This window comes from Nesoenas mayeri (assembly GCF_963082525.1).
Source record: "Nesoenas mayeri genome assembly, chromosome: Z".
NCBI classification, from domain to species: domain Eukaryota; kingdom Metazoa; phylum Chordata; class Aves; order Columbiformes; family Columbidae; genus Nesoenas; species Nesoenas mayeri.
Window position 1 is genome coordinate 17,296,704 of NC_137542.1, and position 18,937 is coordinate 17,315,640.

The 18,937-nt window shown below is 39.9% G+C and overlaps 2 protein-coding genes across 3 annotated transcripts in view; one reads left to right on the forward strand and one right to left on the reverse strand.

The window, feature by feature from the left end:
- The window catches only part of CCDC171 (coiled-coil domain containing 171), a 135,567-nt gene extending 122,508 nt beyond the window's left edge, over positions 1–13,059 (reverse strand). Inside the window, exons 1-4 of the mRNA XM_080362213.1 lie at positions 12,583–13,059; positions 9,541–9,705; positions 3,176–3,314; positions 961–1,135 (exon numbers count right to left, since the gene is read on the reverse strand). Coding sequence (XP_080218339.1) covers positions 961–1,135; positions 3,176–3,314; positions 9,541–9,641 — 415 coding nt within the window. The 5' untranslated portion in view covers positions 9,642–9,705; positions 12,583–13,059. The remainder of the gene's footprint in view (positions 1–960; positions 1,136–3,175; positions 3,315–9,540; positions 9,706–12,582) is intronic.
- A 1,551-nt stretch (positions 13,060–14,610) lies between these two features.
- The window catches only part of PSIP1 (PC4 and SRSF1 interacting protein 1), a 35,451-nt gene continuing 31,124 nt past the window's right edge, over positions 14,611–18,937 (forward strand). For both annotated transcript variants that reach the window (XM_080362337.1, XM_080362340.1), the window contains exons 1-2: positions 14,611–14,744; positions 18,484–18,522. The gene's annotated coding sequence lies outside the window, so the exon portion shown is untranslated. The remainder of the gene's footprint in view (positions 14,745–18,483; positions 18,523–18,937) is intronic.

Consider the following 18,937-nt stretch of genomic DNA (forward strand, 5'->3'; position numbering starts at 1 on the left):
AGGGGAATTTGCAAAGGAGAAGAGAATGCCTTCTTCCAGTTTCCAATCTGTAAGATTTTTTTGTGTGTGTGTTCTCCAAAGGAGTGAAAAGTTCAGCTTTCTAATTATCTTCAAAACACCTGGTACTAGAAGTACTTACAAGTTTTTCCGAGTGTCTTTCCATTCTTGAAAGGTTACAGTCTCCAGGAGGAGTGGTCTAAGCTATTCATGGGTATCAAAGGTTCAACGAACTCAAAAATGCATCTCCCATACTAGATTTAAAAGTTTTTATATTTACTTAGGTAATTAAAAATGCACCTCACTTGTAAGAATGAGAAATATTTCTCTCTCCATTGAGGAGGATCAAGGAAATTTGAGTTTCTGAATGAAAGACAAGTAGGAAAAAATGTCTAGGTAAAAACGTTGCCTTCCACACACTACTGTCACAACATACATGTTCCATTACCTATAAAAAGAGAAACAAGGACGATAAGAAAAGGAACTGGACATGAGCCTGAAACCTTTGAAAATAAGAAAGCAGCATTATGACAAGAACTTCAGGAAAAAAAAAAAAGTTGTTGGAGATAGTGCAAACAAATAAAGAGGAATGGACTTTTCTTTTTAACCCTGAAACAGAAAAAGATAAGCTGCTGGACAGAGTGATAACCAGGATGCAGAGACAGCCATCATGATTACAATTCTGTACAAGGACAGCAGGAAAAGAGGAAACAACAGAAGGTAAGGGGCAAGAGGAAAAAGGGCTTATCAGTTTAACAGGTTAGTTTTAATTCACATGAGACAGCAAGGGTTTTGTAAACTCTTATAAGTTTACAAAAGCAGATGGATAAGTGATGAGAAAGACAACAGAAATCCAAGAAATACAAAAATTAGAGAATTTAACTAAGTCCCTGCTTCTCATTTGTCTTCCTGACTTGAAACTCACTCAGCCTTTTTTCTCCTGTTTGCTTTTTAGAAACTTACCTTGCAGTTCCACAAGTTTGTTTTTTGCATCACTTAACTCCTGTTCTGCAGCACAGATTTTCAGACGAGCATCTTTCCTGGCAATTGCCAATTCATACTCCAGACTTTGTCGAACAGCCTCTCCTTTCTCAATTTCTGACCGTAATTTGACAATCTGGCTTTCACAGTTGGACAACTAGAAAATAAATTTGTTTCAGAAAACTGGCAACAATGGTCCTTTGAAAGAATGCAACATGTTACAGAAATACACCTACAGAGCATTTTAAAAGATATTTTTAATTGCAGTAACAGCTGCCTTTTTCTTCCACTTGAATTTGAGATGTATTTTGCAAACGCACATTTATGCAGATTTTAAGTACTTTTACTGGGTTTTATGCAAACTGTTCCTATTCCTAGATTAATTTCGTGTACCTTAAACATGCCCTTCCATTTTCCCAAAAATGCGCTACCTTAGCAAAATAAAAATCATAATACTGTCATCTTCCTGAACCTCAAAGGAAAAACTGCAGTAACGGAAGCGTCATGTTCCACAAGATATTTCATGGTAACTTTCTTAAAATTTAACACTTGGAAAAAAGTCCTGTTGGGATGGTAGACTATCAGACACCTAATAACTCAAAAGTATACATAGGAACAGAAAACTTAGTCCAGTAATGTTCAGTAGTCACACAGAATTATATTAAATTTAACAGCAACAAATTAAGAATGGAAAATGCCTCAAAAAGTGAATTTATCCAGATTAGGAAACCTAGTCCAGTCATTTCTGCCAAAAAAAAATGAGTCCAAAGATCAAGTTAAAGCTATTTCAGTGCATGAAGGTGCAAAGTCAAACATGTATTTCTTCAGAACATGTACAAAGTAGCCCCTTCAATAATATCTTGTGTAAGTAATTCAAGCATTTCCGTTATCTGTAACTATACAGTAAATGAACAGGGAAACAAACCGAGTGTCACAAGTAGTTTATCTCCTTAAAACACAACCTGACTTCACGGTGCAAACCACAGCATAAAAATGGTACAGAAGATCCTTATGCCCACCCAGCTTTCAAATTCTCAATGTAAGAGGTGGTTTGTTTGTGGTTCTTCTTTTTTGTGGGTTTGGTGTTGTTTTGTTATTGTGGTGGTTTTGTTGTTTTAATCCAGATAATTCCAGAGATCCATTTTATAGGACCACCCCACAGCTGATGGGGCAATAGGAAAACAACTAATTACCTGCATAAATCTCTTAAGCTGGGTACAAACCACAATAACGAATGGATATGGAATGGCAAACTTGGTTTATTGGCTGGATTTAGCCCAAAACAGATGAATGAGTACCCACATCAACTGCCCCTAGCAACATGTTAAAAGCAGAATTGTTACCCATAGTAGTAACAATACTTCTGCACCAGCACAGTTTAAACCAGGACATTGGTTGCCAGATTTGCATTAGCATTAGCAAGTGTGAGAAGTGTTCCTAGTAGCAACAAATGTGAAGCTGGTTACAACTACTGCTGTAGTCAGCGTCCACCTTTCCTTACGTATACTGGTGCAAAAAACAATATCCAAGCTAAGGAAAATACTGTTTTCTTACTAGTACTGCATTTCAATACCAGTTTGCTACAATAGCATCAGGGAAAACCTTTATAGTGCAGGTAAATTCTTTCCTTATGAATTAAATTCTCATTAACAAGTATGAAATTACTGACAAACACTTCACCACATTTGTACACTATACATTGTTACAGTTACTGAAAAATGCAAATTTGCACAAGCTGAGACACTGTAAGACCACTAAAGGATATTCTAGATTAATCTGGTGTACACACAGAAAAATACTGTACTGGGTTTATGAGTTGCAAATGATTTCTGCAGAATTAAAATTATACTCTAATACGCTGCCAAAAAAGTATAAATAAGAACTAAATAAGATGTTTTTATAAGGCTAGATTCAAGCTGTGCCTTTTATTTATTTGTGTCACCAGGCAATTTTATCTAACAAACTACTGGTAGTGGCAATGACTCCTTTCCCTGCAAAAAATTTGCACTCTGCTCAGTGCAACTTAATATGGTAAGAGTTCCTAGGAACAGGTGTCGGAGGTCTGCATAGTGTCACCTTCCTTGTTATTTTTCAGCTAATGACTGAGATTTTGATACACTATGCAACAGTATTATTCTAACGAAATAAGATTACATTTATTTTAAGAGTAAAATAAAGCAAACAAAATAGTCCTTACTTCTTGATTGTGTTTAATGGTTAAGTCTAGTTTTTCTGTTTTAGCTTGACAGAGTTTCTTTCTCAGATCTTCCGCAGTGTCCAGTTCTGATTCATTGCTGTTTTGTAGTGACTGTGACTCAGGCTTGGCATTATGTAAGCTGCAAAATATTAACGTTTTCAAAAAACATGAGTATTCTTCTTAAGTTTAAATCCTCCCTTATTTCAATTATCAGATTGTGAGCCCAAAGTTCTAAACATTCACTTCAGTAAAATTATGCCAAGCAGTTGTCATTATACTATTGCTTTTTGAAAAAAACATTATACAGAATTGCTTGTTGTGCAAGATATGAGAGATGTAGCAGTAGGAACTTAAAACAGGTACACACTGTTGATTTCTCAAAGTTGGTTTAAAAATAACATGTTTTTTATTATTTTTCATTACCTTTATTATTGACCAAAGAAACTTTCAAGACGGTTAAAGAAAATCATTGCAATTGCTTATACTAAAACAACTACTAAGTTTTTGTTTGTCTCCCACAGTAAGGCGCATTTTTTAACATGGATTAGCATCTCAAAACCACCTCTGTCATAAAACAAATGCACATATGTGGAATAAAAGAAAAAATCACTTTCCAAGTTTTTTCTTCAATGATACATACATTTAAACTACACACAAGTAATTGATCACAAACACAATACAAAATAAATGTCCAGTCCTCTGAAATACCCAGTACCTTCATTTCCACTACTATTTCAGTTAAAAGAAAACCTACTTGGCAGTCAGCAAGATCGGCCCATAAACACTCCAAGCAATATTCATAGAATAGAAACAAGGTTTTATATGTAGAATGAAAAAATCTTATAGAAACACATATTTAATCAAAATAAACTACTTATTAATCTTGTGCAATTAATGTAACTTCAAACTGAACAACTTATAAATTATTTAAGAGTTTAAAATAAGTTTTCACATTATTTTATATATGTAAGTTTGGGTGCAATAATTAGTTGTTCCACATAAAAGCACAAGTTGTCAGGAGCACTAAATATGAAATATGATGTAAAAAGAAACATGACTAAATTAACCACAAAGTTGGCATCATTTCATACAGAACTGAAAACATTAAAATAGCTTACCTTTGTCTACATGAAGTCTTAAGTATTAAGTACAGAAACTACAGTCTACCGGGATTTAATGAGTTGTTTTTTCTAAATAAAAAATGACCACTTTATCCCTAGGTTTGTCCAGAGGCATCACCACCGTTTTCCACAACTAAGAATTCTGATGATATATGTTTTCTCATATAAGTTGATAAGCAAAAAATACACAAATGTCATCGACAAGGGGAACAGTCATTTAGATTAAGTGTTGACTTTAAAGACATTACTAAAGACAAAGGACAATATTTCAGGTTTTTAGCTACAGCCTACAAATAAAATATAATAAATACTACTTCCATTTAAAAACAACATGCATTTCATTTATGAGACGAGAATAATCGTTTGTCATCAATAATTGTTCCATAGGATGCCATGTACTTAACACATTTCATATATTTAATAAATGTAGGAGATAAGGATAATTAAAAGCTGTATGTACTGCAAGAAAAGCACAGGAACATTTCTAGCTTTCAGTGTTTACTACCCAAAGAAACCAACATGACTCAAGGGGCAAAAGATCAGCAACAAGGTAAATAAAATCACATATCGTTATTTTATGCAACTCTTAGCTACTGCAACAAGAAGATATGGTGGTAAATCAAGCAGGAAATAAGAAGGATCTAAACAGCCAGAACATCTGTAAGCTGAAGAAGCACCACCATATAATGCACTTTCAGAGACTGAAAAGCAGTACGCACTGTTCACAGACGGATCCTGCCGTCCTGTAGGAAAACACCCAAGGTGGAAAGCTGCTGTGCGGAGTCCCACATGACAAGTTACAGAAGCCACTGAAGGACAAGGTTAATCTAACCAATTTGCAGAAGTGAAATCCCTCCAGCTGGCTTTGGACATTGCTGAATGACAGAAGTGGCCAATACTTTATCTCTATACTGACTCATGGATAGTGGCAAATGCCTTGTGGGGGTGGCTACAGCAATGGAAGAAAAGCAACTGGCAGCGCAGAGGTAAACCCATTTGGGCTGCCACACTGTGACAAGACATTGCTGCTCGGCTAGAGAGCTGCCTGTGAAAGTTCGTCATGTAGATGCTCATGTGCCTGAAAGTCGAGCCACCAAGGAACATCTAAACAACCAGCAAGCAGATCAAGATGCTAAGATTAAAGTAGCTGAGGTGGACTTGGACTGGCAACATAAAGGTGAACTTTTCCTAGCTCGGTGGGCCCATGATGCTTCAGGGCCTCAAGGTAGAGATGCAACATGTAAATGGGCTTGTGATCGAGGGGCGGACTTAACTATGGACACTGTTTCACAGGTTATTAATAAATGTGAAACATGCACCAAAATCAAACAAGCGAAACGGTTAAACCCTGTATGGTATGGGGGGCGATGGTTAAAGTATAAGTATGGATTGATTATATTCTACTTCCACAGACCTGTTAAGGTAAGCGCTATGTACTTACAATGGTGGAAGCAATCACCGGATGGTTGGAAACATATGCAGTACTCGATGCTACAGCCTGGAATACTATCTTGAGCCTTGAAAAGCAAGTCCTTTGGCGACATGGCACGCCAGAAATAATTGAGTCAGACAATGGCACTCATTTCAGAAACAGTATTACAGACAATTGGGCCAAAGAACATGGTATTGAGTGGGTATATCACATTCCATATCATGCACCAGCCTCTGGGAAAATTGAAAGGTACAATGGTTTATTAAAAATTACACTAAAGGCACTGAGTGGTGGAACCTTTAAAATCTGGGATTTGCATTTAGCAAAAGCTACTTGGTTGGTCAACACTAGGGGATCAACCAATCAAGCCAGGCCTGCCCAATCAGAAATTCTACATACTGTAGAAGGAGATAAAGTCCCTGCAGTACACATGAAAAATAAGTTAGGAAAGGCAGTCTGGGTTAGTCCTGCCTCAGGCAAAGGCAAGCCGATTCGTGGGATTGTTTTTGCCCAAGGGCCTGGCAGCACTTGGTGGGTGATGCTTAAGGATGGAGAAGTTCAGTGTATACCTCAAGGGGATTTGATTTTAGGTGAGGATATTCAATACTGAACTGCATGATGTTAATTGTTACATGATGCCATATGCCATACTAACCATGTTCAATAAGTGTCTTTCAGATTAAGACAGTGGAGATGAAACTAGAGCTAGCTTCTTCAAGTGGCACCTGACAACTTCTTCCAAGTTGATGTCTTTAACCCACAAACTGTGGGCATGAGATGCACTAAATATACCATTTTTCCTCCCCTGGGAGACTGTGGTAATAAATGAAGCTTGAAGTCATCAACTAAATGAACTTAACGAACTTATCAAAAGGATGGTCCATGGACTAAGACAATGATGAATTACATCTATGTATATATGTACATGTGTATATGTGTGTGTGTGTCTGTGTGTGTATATATATGTATATATACATATATATGTGTATATATACATATATATATATATATACATACGGTAGTAGTAATTAATTAGATTATATTGATAAGGTCTAAGCATGCCATGAATGGTATGTAATAAGGGGTGGAATGTCCTGGTTTTGTTAAAAACAAGACCAGCCTCTCTTTTAGTGAATTTTTCTTTCAGCTAAGCCCTTCTTAGTAACTGCAGTTTTCTGAAGTTGGATACATGTTTTCGTAGACATAGCAATGGAATACAAGGTCACTGATAGTGATGCATGTCCCGTAAGTGAGAGGGGCAAACTAAACAGGTGACTAAAACTGACCACCTAAGTATTCCATCCCATTCACATGACACTTCATATAAAAGTGGAAGATCACGAGGGTCTCGTTCCTTTTTCTCTTCTTCGACTATGACTGACATCCGGGAAGGACCCTGTCTGCTGTCCCTGCAAACCTGAGGCCTAGTGGAAGACCCTCCATCCTTGAATCCAGTTCCGGTTTGCTGCAGAGTCCAACCCAGGACTTCTGGGTGCCTGCCCTGCTGGCTGGAGAAGCAGGTGCTGAGTTGCTGGGAATTCCAAGACTGGTTTTGTATATTTTGTATTATTTTCTCTATTTTATTAGTAGCATTAATAAAACATTTTAGATTCTTTCCAACTTGCAAGTCCTCTCTCTTTTGCCTCTCTTTGCCCTCCTATTGCCCTTACTTAGTGGGAGGAGGGGCTAGGGAGGGTGGCACAGGAAGGGGAGAAGGTTAACAAAGCATCTGCTACGGTTTATTGTCACCCTGCAATCAAACTTTGACAACAAGCTTGATTGTGGATATCATATAAGAGGTTTGGTAGACCTTTATTTTTCTGGGGCTGGGAAAAATAGAGATGAGAGAAAAGAAAGTCATCTTATTCAGAGACAGTATAAGAAGTATCAATCTCAACTAAAGATAGCTAAAGGCCAAATAGCACCAAAGTTAGTAAAGCACAGGTTAGGGATTAAAACAGAACCCCAACTAAAACTGGGGAGGACTAGGGCAAAGAAACAAGGGTTACGGAAAGGGTAAGCATCTTGTCAGTTTGCAGGCAGCAGGGAGGCCATTTAGCTTCTTTAAACCTGGTTTCACAGCTCTTGCACAGATAGCACACTGAATGCAAAAATGGAATAAGTGCTTTTTGTAAAGTCAATTAAAAAAACCTTTAAATCTTAAGTAAATTACATCTGTTTGTATGGCAATTAGCTTTCAAGAAAACAGTTCCTTCCAACTCCTCTCTTAATTATCCAGGAAAAAAAAAAAAAAAAAAAGAGCACAATGAAGATATCTACACAATAAAACTTAATCAGTGGAAAACTTAACTCTGTGATTAACTGTTTGGCTTAACTGAACCACTGGGGGGAGGTAGGGGGAAAAAAACCCACACACACAAGTGACAAAACACCACAAGTAACAGAAAATCAGGGACATTATAGATATGAAAATGTGTGTAAGTGCATTAAGACACAACAATAACTACTAGGAAAAAAACATTAAACAACTTTTTAAAATAATATTTTCTGAACAGCTTCTAAACTCACAATGACATTACTGAAAAACTGAAAATATACAACTGAAATCCCTATTTTTTTTTCTTAGTATAGAATCAAATTGAAACAGCTACTTTAAAAGAAAAAAGAAAAACAACTGAGGGAATATTACTATGTTAACCATTTAATTAATTTGTCTACTCAAACATTTTTAAATTAAATAGAGATTGGTCTTAAGAATTCTTATTTCTGTGATGTTTTCTTTAATCATCACAGTGTCACCGGAACATGCAATACATTATGAAAGCTTCACACTACCTATTACAAGTAGAAGTGTTACAGCATAAAGCTCTCAGAAGCTTAAATTGAAGACAAAACAACCACATAAAATCTCTGTAAAGTTTCACACCACGCATGATTTGCAGACTAAAGGAATTCAGAGAATGTTTTGTACTTCCATTTTCATATATTACTATTTCATCAACCAGTGATTTTGAACTAAAATAGGTATTTTACCAAATACGGCAGGGGTGTCAAACTCATTTTCCCTGGGGGGGGGCACATCAGCCTTGCAGTTGCCTTCAAAGGGTTGAACATACTTTTAGGACCCTATGAGTGTAGGAGTAGTCATGAAACTACAGTTTTTCTCTAAGACACCATTTTTAGTGGTATTTTAAGATTCTTCAAGAAAGCATATCAGAAAGCAAAACAGTTTCTGAGAGTTCTGCATTGCAGAATGACATTTTGTAACTCAAAAACTTCAAATTCATATTCACTTCACAAGTTACAGTGAACATAAAACACCGCAGAAAAAGTTTTTCACTAGCTTTTTTCCTACATCTGGCAGAAAACAGAGTAATTTCATAACAGAGAGAAATTTTATCTCATGTATTACCTAGTAGTGGAATCTTGCTAAAATTCCCCAGCTGAAGTAGTCAGATGCCTGATTTCCTAACTAACACTCATATTCATGGAATTTTGCCGTTTCTAGATATAACTGACAAATTTGTATAATCAGACTTTAAACAATGACAAGTAGCTCTCACAGTTCCTCTACCACCTCAACTAATGCAGTGTTCCAAATTTCAGACATGAACTCCCTCTATGTCACATCTCCTACAGTCGTGTGGGAATTCTTGCACACGGGATGGACACTATGCACCCCTTCAAGTATGTAATTTAATCTATTGACTACATGGACATGGCACAGCCTGCATATATCACACCATATCTCGTTCTTTTCAATCTGAATTATGTAATTTCAGGGCTTAGAAAACAAGCCACAAAAACATGAACCATCTTACTAGACTTGAAAATACAGAAGTGAAGCTCACCATTTAGCTTCCGTGGCAGCGTAGCTGACCGAAGCGGACAAACTCATGACGTTCAATATGCAGCTTTTTAAGAATGAAGAATTAACATCATCTTCGACCATACAATACTTCTAGTTGACAATCTTCAGAGAATACTCTTTTCCATATTATAAAAAAAATGGAACGCTGTAATAGAGACATGCTTTAGTTTGTCTGGAGACATAATAAAAGAACAATTTATTAACATTCACAAACAGTTACCGAACAGTGTCGTGTGAACCATTACCACTAACTGTAATTTGGCATCAGTTTTAGTCAGAGAGAATTGTGCTGGTGGTCCTATAAGCCTGAATATTGTAGACCAAAAAGTAATATACAGAATATCTGCTGCCAGGGGTTTCACAAGTATGTCAATACAAAAATCTTATGTTTGCATAGACTGCTCCCCTTACATTCTCGGTTCTCCTAACAGGATCATAAACTCCTTTTTTCTATTTAAAATAATTCTAGGGGAGATAAATGCATGTACTATGATTTTTTAAGTAAGTCAACATCCAAGATTTGCTGTCTAATAGCAGCCTTTAACATAGCAAGTCTAACTGTTTCATAAACCTGGAATTTTCTCCTTGAGCATATTTTTATTGTATTAGATATATCAGCAATATTTAGGGGTATACGAGAAGAATATTAAATTGAATTATAACTCAGCTCATCTGTAAAAGAAACTCACTAATTTAGTGTCACTAATGAAAATAAATCAATATAGATAACTTATTTACAACATGGACCTTAAAAAAACCTCCAAGATGTAATTCAAGTTGAAAATCAAGCTCATAAATTAATTATTTCCATTAATTAAAGCAAGGTAACAGGAAGAATAAGCTCTACTCAGCCATCAAGACTAATAAGCCATGAAGGTTTGCTTCAGAACTCCACAGCAGATGGACATCCTATTAAAGTCCAAAACAAGAAACTAGCCTGGACTCCATCTTTACCATCTCTGGCTTGCAGCCATGTGTTTCCTATAATCTATTTCTGACTGACCAAACATAGAAGTACTTGGTGTAATATATAAACTATAAACTGATGTCTTTCATTTCAATAGCTAATAATCTGCACTATACATATGGAAAAGAAAAAAAAATGCATTTCTGCTTCAAACTATAATTTGAATAGAACATGCAAGAAGAATAAATGTATTCTTTCTAAAAGCTTTTTCTTTTATTTTTTCAGAAAAGCACAACAACTGGTGTCCAGGATTATCATTCTGCTTTTTATTCAAACATGTAGTTATTCCAAAGTATCTTCAAAATAAAGTGGAGTAATATGGGAAGAAAAGTCCAATGAAGATGAACAGTTTGCTTCAGTTTCGTAATAAAGAAAAACTGAAAGTATCATTTGTGATTTTTAAGATCTATCCATCACAATTCACCTTGGTGCACATGTTCATAAGCCCAAAACCACAAAACTAGCATAAAACTATCACTCACACTCCTAGAGAAGTAATACAGCTTTCTCTCCATCTCAACTAAGAAAACAGTTGAAGACCTGATTTTCGAAGTATAGACAAGTCTGTGGTACAACTGCTAGGCCCATCAAATTACTAGTAACTTGCAAACTAAAAACTCTAACTTTACATGATAGAAGAACAATCCTGACAGAGTGTTTGTAGCATTGTACTCAACAAAGACCAATTGCCTGGATAAAAAGTTGTGAGATCAGGATATAGGAAACCATATCAAATTGTGCTCAGTTTTCACATTAAGATGTAGATCAGAACACTGAAAAACTAGTTTTTCACAAAATCCTTTTAAGTTTTATTGCAACCTATACCAAAATATCATAGTGTACAGTAGGAAAAAAAAAATAGGCATAATTTTATCAGAAAACTGTTTCTTCACCTGAAAAATAGAATTTGCTAACTCTATTCAACAAAAAATAACTGCATTAAAAATATCGTAGTCTTCCAGCATAATAAAAATGTACTGTCACATCCACATCATTCTGCAGTTTTAAAACTTACTGAAATTACCCTGCAGTTACATAGAGGTTAAAAAAAAAAAAATCTAAAGAATGTTTACTGTGTATGCTAGCGCCTTTGAATACGCAACCTTCCTCTGTTAAGTCACGTATCAATAGCTAGTTCATTACCACACAAATGGATACACTCCAAAAGCATGCTATTTCATTTACAAAAAAAAAAGAAAATTCAAGTGGCATGGAAACACTATTTGTTCGAGGAGTTAATATGTTTGATGGGTTTTACCTAAAAAAATTGTGTCATATACTCCTCATAAACTTCTGAATACATCCAGAACACACTAACTTAAAATCATAGAATCATTTTGGTTGGAAGAGACCCTCAGGATCAAGTGCAACCACAAGCTAACCTAACTCTAGCACTAAACCATGTCCCTGAGAACCTCATTTAAATGCCTTTTAAGCTCCTCCAGTGATGGTGACTCCACCACTGCCCTGAGCAGCCTGTTCCAACGCCTGACAATCCCTTCCGTGAAGAATTTTTTTCCTAACATCCAATCTGAACCTCCCCTGGTGCAACTTAAGGCCATTTCCTCTCATCCTATCACTTTCTACTTGGGAGAAGACACCAACACCCTCCGTGCTACAACCTCCTTTCAGGTAGTTGTAGACAGCGATAAGGTCTCTTTTCTCCAGACTAAACAGCCCCAGTTCCCTCAATCACTCTTCAGCAAGGCCACTGATTTAGGTTGGATACAAGGAAGAACTTCTTCACCAGGAGAGTGGGAGGCACTGGCACAGGCTGCCCAGAGAGGCTGTGGGTGTCCCATCCCTGGAGCTGTTCAAGACCAGGTTGGATGGGGCTTTGAGCAACCTGGTCCAGAGGAAGGTGTCCCTGGCCCTGGTGGGGAGGGGGGAACAGGGAGTGGAACTACATGATCCTTAAGGTCTCTTCCACCCCAAACCATCCTCTGATTGAGACTAGTCACAACAAATGTAATCATGTCATCAAGATGTTCTACTTTAATACATAGGAAGCCAGGCGTAACAAACATATCTGCACTGGAGCCTATAAAAACTCACCAGCAGTTGTTTCGGCCGACAGAATCACTAGATTTTCGCTAACGCAGGCCAGAAATTTTAGGCAAGCCAAAAGTCACAGCAGCACCGTGACTTGCCTGCGCTCACACCGGGACACCGCCCGCTCCAGCACACGCGGTACCGGGGTCCGCCGGCGTACCTGGCAGCCCGGACCGACGCGCCGGCGGCAGCTCAGCACGGGGCCCCAGCGACACCCCGCGCCGCTGCAGGCGGCCACCCAAACCCCGCGGCCGGCGGGAACCGAGCACGGCGCTCCCTCGGCGCGGACGGGCGCTCCGGCCACACAGCGCCGCCAGCAGAGCGGCCCCCCGGCCCTCCCGCCGCTCCGGCTGAGCAGCAGGCAGCCTGCGGCCGCCGGAGGCCGGGCAGAGGGGCTAGCGGTGCCGCGGCAGGCGGCCCCTGGCACTCCGGACGCGCCCGGGCCGATCCGAGCCGTGCGCGGGGCGCCAGGCCGGGCGGTCGCTAGGGCCCGGGGAAAGGACGCGGCCACGCCCCGCCACGCCCCGCCCCGCCGCGCGCGGGGCCTCCCGAACGGCTTCCGGCCGTGGGGAACGCAGCGCGGGTGAGCGCGCGCAGGGCCCTGGCAACGCCGCCGCTGGGCGCCGGCGGGGGCGGCGCATGCGCCGAGCGGGAGCGGGAGCGGGAGCGGGAGCGGGAGCGGGAGCGGGAGCGGGAGCGGGAGCGGGAGCGGGAGCGGGAGCTGGGGCAGGGCGGTCTCACCCCGCCGGGTGTCGCCGGGCGTTCCCGCCTCGCCTGCCGCCCGGGCGGGGGCGCCGCCGCGGCAGCCTGCGGCCCGTCCTTGCCCACCCGCCGGCCGGGGTGGTTCCAGCCTTCCGGGAGGAGGAGCCGCAGTGCCAGCGGCCTGCCGGGGCGGGCGGCAGTGCTGGGGAGGCCGAGGTGAGGTGCCTGGCGCCCCCGCGGTGTTCGCTGCCGGCTCGCCGTTTCCCCGAGGACTTGCGGCTCGTCCCATTCCGGCGCGGCTCCGGGGCCACTGGAGCTTCTGTGTGCGCGCACACAGCTGAAAGAACTAAAAGAGCTAAAAGGGAGTTCTGAGTCCCTAAAATAGGTGATAGGGAACGCGTGTATAGGGAGCTAAACTGAACAACTAATGTGAGACTTGGATATCTTCAAATACAGGGCAGCACATTCTTCACCCAGATTATCAAGAAAAAAAAACGGGTAATGATTTTGAAAGACCATAGGGCAAAATCACAACACAGGGAAGTGGGTAACAAGGTTACCCGGGCTCCCCTTCTGTTTGCCTCACTGCACAAACAGGAAGGTTCTTTTGAAACATCTCGCCTCAGAGATTTTAAGCCTCGTATATAACAATACGTGATGTCAAACAACAGCAGCACAAGCAGCTGAATAAAATCCACCCTACAATGTCCTAGAAAAGTCAACAAGGTGTTCTAGTAAGTGTGTAACAGGCTGAAGGGAATTAAAACCATTTTAAGTTAACATGTTAAATTGCTGCCACTGATATTGTCATGAGTAGACACACATTAAGATGTTAGTAACAATTTGAAAGGTACTTTTTACACATACTCTTTTACTGTTGATATGTGACCTGAATTTCTGGAAGGCATGAGAAATCTGGGTCCTCTTGCATAAGTAACATTGCATTAAAGCTATCACTAACCTCACTTGCAAAAGCACCAGTATGATAGTCTCAGAGGAAAACATTGGTCAGCAGCTGAAGAAGAAAAGTGTATCACAATGTCCTCAGATTACCAGGTTATATAGGAAAATACATAATGCACAAACTACTGGGTTAATCTTAGAAAACATGCAGTTCAGAAATGACCAGATTTTTTAAGAACACCAACTCCAGAAGATAAACAAGTCACTTAAAAGACAACCATATACTAATGGACAGTACACAGAATAGGCACATATGGAAACACAGGAAAAAAAAGAATATTATGTAGGAAACTCAAATATCGTTGCCTATAGGAGGGACTGCATAATTTAACTGTTATCAAAGCTGGCCCCAAGTAATAGTGTGGGTGGAGACGTGAAGATCGGACACATAAGACTAGCAAGGTTATGCAACTAAGTTGTGTAAGGTGCTGCACTTCTTCAGCACGGGATACACAGCACCCATCTGTCTGACAGACTGCATGTGCTCTGCTGCTGCTTATGTAAGTATTGCTTTCTTATCACCACGGGGAGCTGTCCTGCATTACCTGTCCTCAGGTTTTCTAGGTTGTGTTTAACCTGGTAACCCACTCCCCAGCTTTGGTATAACTCTTTAATCTGGATGCAACAGCTGGAAACAAACAGAATGAAGTCTTAACCTTTCTTTAGCTCAGACTTTTTAATCGACGGGTTTCAGATTTTATAATGTCAAAAAATCTACAAAGTAATACTATCCGTTTATATTTAAGTATATATATTTATATTTATAAAAATCCTTAGGGTTTTTCTTCTAATTGGATTTTCCCAATAGGAGCAAAATTACACTAAAGGTAGCTATTTATAAAGTTAAAATCAGCTTATATTAACCACAGAGCTCCAGTTGGTCCTCACACAGGAAAACACTCATACTGAATTCAAAGTACAGCTAATTGCTTTCACTTACATGTCAGCATGACTTACTTTGTGATTACAAGTACTGCCATAGCATTTAAGCTGCCCCACAACTTTTTGTTCCAAGGCTGTTTCCTGTTGCTTATAGCTGCAAAAATATCACTTTGGGCTAAGAATTTACAATATGTATGGTGAAGTATGGCCTGATACTGGTATCCTCCAAGGTACAGATGGAAGTTCTAACTGCAAGAGACAAAAAGCTGCATAATATTTTACATCCTCAGAGATAAGTCTTAAAACTTCATTTCTAGCTTGTGACCAGATCTGTGTAACTGGCTTTTGGCTGTGGTTTTGCTACTTCTGCATCATGCAGTCATTTTAAATGTCTTGTGCCAAATCAAATAAGTTCTTCACCTAGGTACACAAAATTGGAAGACACATTATGTTGCAGTTCTTTAATAACAGCATGGCAATTTTTTTCTGATCAAAAATACAGTAGTGAACCAGGGCATCCTCTCTGCTGTTGTCTGATGAGTAGTCAAAAATTGAACATGATGAAAAATGGCTTTGGCTAATGAAGAAATACAAACCATAGGATAATATGGAAGGAGCCACAGAGGTTTAACACCATGTAAGTTCTGATAGGTTTTGGTGCCATAATAGTTTACCAGATACTGAACCAATAAAATGAATTTATCTGCCCAAAATAACACATGTATCATTTTTTACCTTAAGTCACAAAAATTACTTTAGATGCAATACTGCTGCATCATGCATGGAGCTAAACAAACACATTTCCTTCTTCCTGCACTGCAAAATACATCTCATGTATATGCTGTATTTGGTATTTCTTCACAGTTCAAGGAGTATTTTGGTCTAAAACCTACATATAGTCGTGATATTTGAGCATTTTTAGAAATCAGAATTGTATCACACATGGAATTTAACATTAACTTATTTCTTACTGTCCAGATAAACCTATTCATGATGTGTTTAGAAAGAGGGTTCGGCATTCAGGAAAAAGTAGAGAGCACGGTGCTTCAGTGAGGTTCTGGCCTGGGCAGAGCAAGAAGCAGCTGTTTCACTTGCAAACAGGATACCAGCATACTTCTTCACAGTGGACCTAACCCACATCTGCAGGAAATCAGTTGGAACGGCTGTTTCAAACAGGCAAGCTCAAGACATACAACAGGAAGAAGCATTTTTCACCTCCAAAATTCATTCGTGGCTCGTAACAACTTAATGCATATCATTGTGCTGACCTCTTACTCAAGCATCAGGTGGCAGGTCGGGCTGAAGCTCTACAGATTCTGTCACTCAAAATGAAGCTGTTTGCTAAGAAATGCTGATGTGGTCCTTAAAGTTTAATAGCATCAGTACGGCATGTTATTTTCTATCAAGTATAATGTCTAGATTGCAAAATACACATATTTTTTCCTTTTGTTGTGTGTGCACTGGAACAGCGTGTCTTCAATCTTATATTTACTTAATATGTACAAATGACCCTGACTACACACAAAATATAACTTTTTCAAACAGTTTTACTTTTCACCCTTTAAATAAAATTTTGCTTTGTTTCCTTTATCTTTAAAAAATTATTTAGTCACATTAGTCTCTTTTGAAGAACACCCTACTTTTGTGTGAAACAAAGTCATCTTGAGTTTCTTCCTTAATTTGGAAAAAAATAAGTATTTTCAGTACTCTTCACTGAGTTTGATACACGGTGCAAAACTTCTGATGCCTGAGAAATGTCATATTTAAAAGACTGTTTCTGAAGGCTGAGAAAATTTGAATGTCCTCAAGAGATTCCAAAAGCATTGCTTCAAAATTAAAATATGAACTTATTCAGTCTGAGACAGATGGCAAAGGTAACTATATGATTAAACAGAGCAGTGACTTCACTAAGGGAATCTCTGCAGATTGTCAGTTTCTGCATAGCAAAATATTAATATACACAGTTTTTGCAGTAGTCAACACTTCCTCATCTAGGAAAAAATATGAAACTTTAAGTATTGCTGAAATAGGAATGATTCAGTACAGCAAAATAAAGCCTTATCTATCTGCCAATGCAGATATGGTTTCTACTACTTTCAAAGTTTTATCTTTCTCTAAACAATTTGAGATGTACAGTCTACCTGAGTATTATCGTTTTAATATAACTTTTGCCCCAAGTAGTCGTCCACTTGTGCATAGGAAGAAAGGTTTTTTTCCTGTCTTAATATGTTGATGACCTTCTATTTTCTGATGAGCTCTTGTCTAAGCCTGTAGAAACTTCATATTTATGTTAGATATATGAACTTCTCCACCTCCAAGAAAATCAACCAAATTTGACTGCTTTAAAAGACTGAAAAACTGCTGTTTGTTCCTGCTCAACACCGCTGGAGTGAAGTTTTGCAGTTAACATATAGAAATGACCTTTTTGCATTTGAGGAGAAAACAGCCTAGAATAAAGCACAACTTGCTCTGTGGCAGCTACAGTCGTTGTCTTGGGCCTGACTAGAGTTTCAGTATCAAAACTGAAAGCAGTAGATTCTTCTTAGACGGGCTTATCTCTGTAAGTAGCATGCATGGCAGCTGGCAGAAAACTGGCCTGTAAGACCTGTGCACCAGGCCACGCTCCAAGGATGAGCTCTCAAGCACAAAATGGTGAGGTCTGCACCTGGCGAGACAACATAATTGTGTATGCAGTAACTTTTTATGCCACCACTATTACAGGTTGTGGCTCATTTTGGCACCCGGGTCAGCCATAAACATACGGTGTAGGTGTATCTGAGTGGAACCATTCAGACAGGGCCATAGCAATCGGACAGGGGTGCTTGCGGCGATTAGGAATGGTGCGTACTGGGATGCAGACAGAGATTCACGCAGAGACAGAGATCTTGTTCTGGAAAAAATGCACAGAGCCTGGCCAAGCAGAGAGCTGACCTAGGCTGCTTTCTTTATTCACCGTTGACAATTTATAGGATTTACAGGTACGGGCCTGGACTAAGATGTTTACATAAGATGTTTTTCCACTAATTGTTACTTAAAACACACTAAACTCATGTGATGTTTGTCTTACTTTTTTTTCCACTCATTCACAGGCCAGGCCCAAGGACATTCACACATCCCATGCACTTGGGGGCAGTTATCTGGCCCAGGATACCATTCTCATGAGCCTGGGCTAGAACTCTTTACGAGAAATGTACTTCAATACAATCTGTCCAAGGCCCTTTATATTTTATTATGATCTGACTATGTTAGTATTATTTCTTTGACGGTCTAGATGGTCATGTTAGTATTGATCTTCCCTTATCATCCAGGTGTCTGGAACCGCACCTCTTGCTTTCCCACATTTTTACTTTCCAACAGGTGCTGGTCGCTGGGTGAAGCCAAGAGAAACAAAAGCAGGTGAGGAGCACCCGGGGTGCACGAGTGGGTTTAGGGTCGGCAGCAAGTCCGGGAACCGGAAGCCTCTGTAAAGGCGCATGTGGGGCAGGAGAAACACAAAGGGCCGGGCGGGGGCAAACACAAGCCCCGTCCATTTTACAAACGAAAGCCGTGATCATTAACTGCTTGCCATCTGTGAATGGCCCGACATTCCCAGCTGGGAAGGGCGGGAAGGGCCCCAGCGCAAGGCCAGAGACTTAAGCGCTGGTGATAATGCCTCTGGGGGAATACTTGTGACTGAAGCGGCGCATGGCCCCAGGCCAGGCCTGTCCCAGCGGGAAGCGAGGCAGCGCCGCCGGCGCCTGTGACCCCCGCTGCCACCCCACTCTCGGGGGAGCGCGGGGAGAAGCGCCGGTCGGACTCCCGGGGCCGGCCG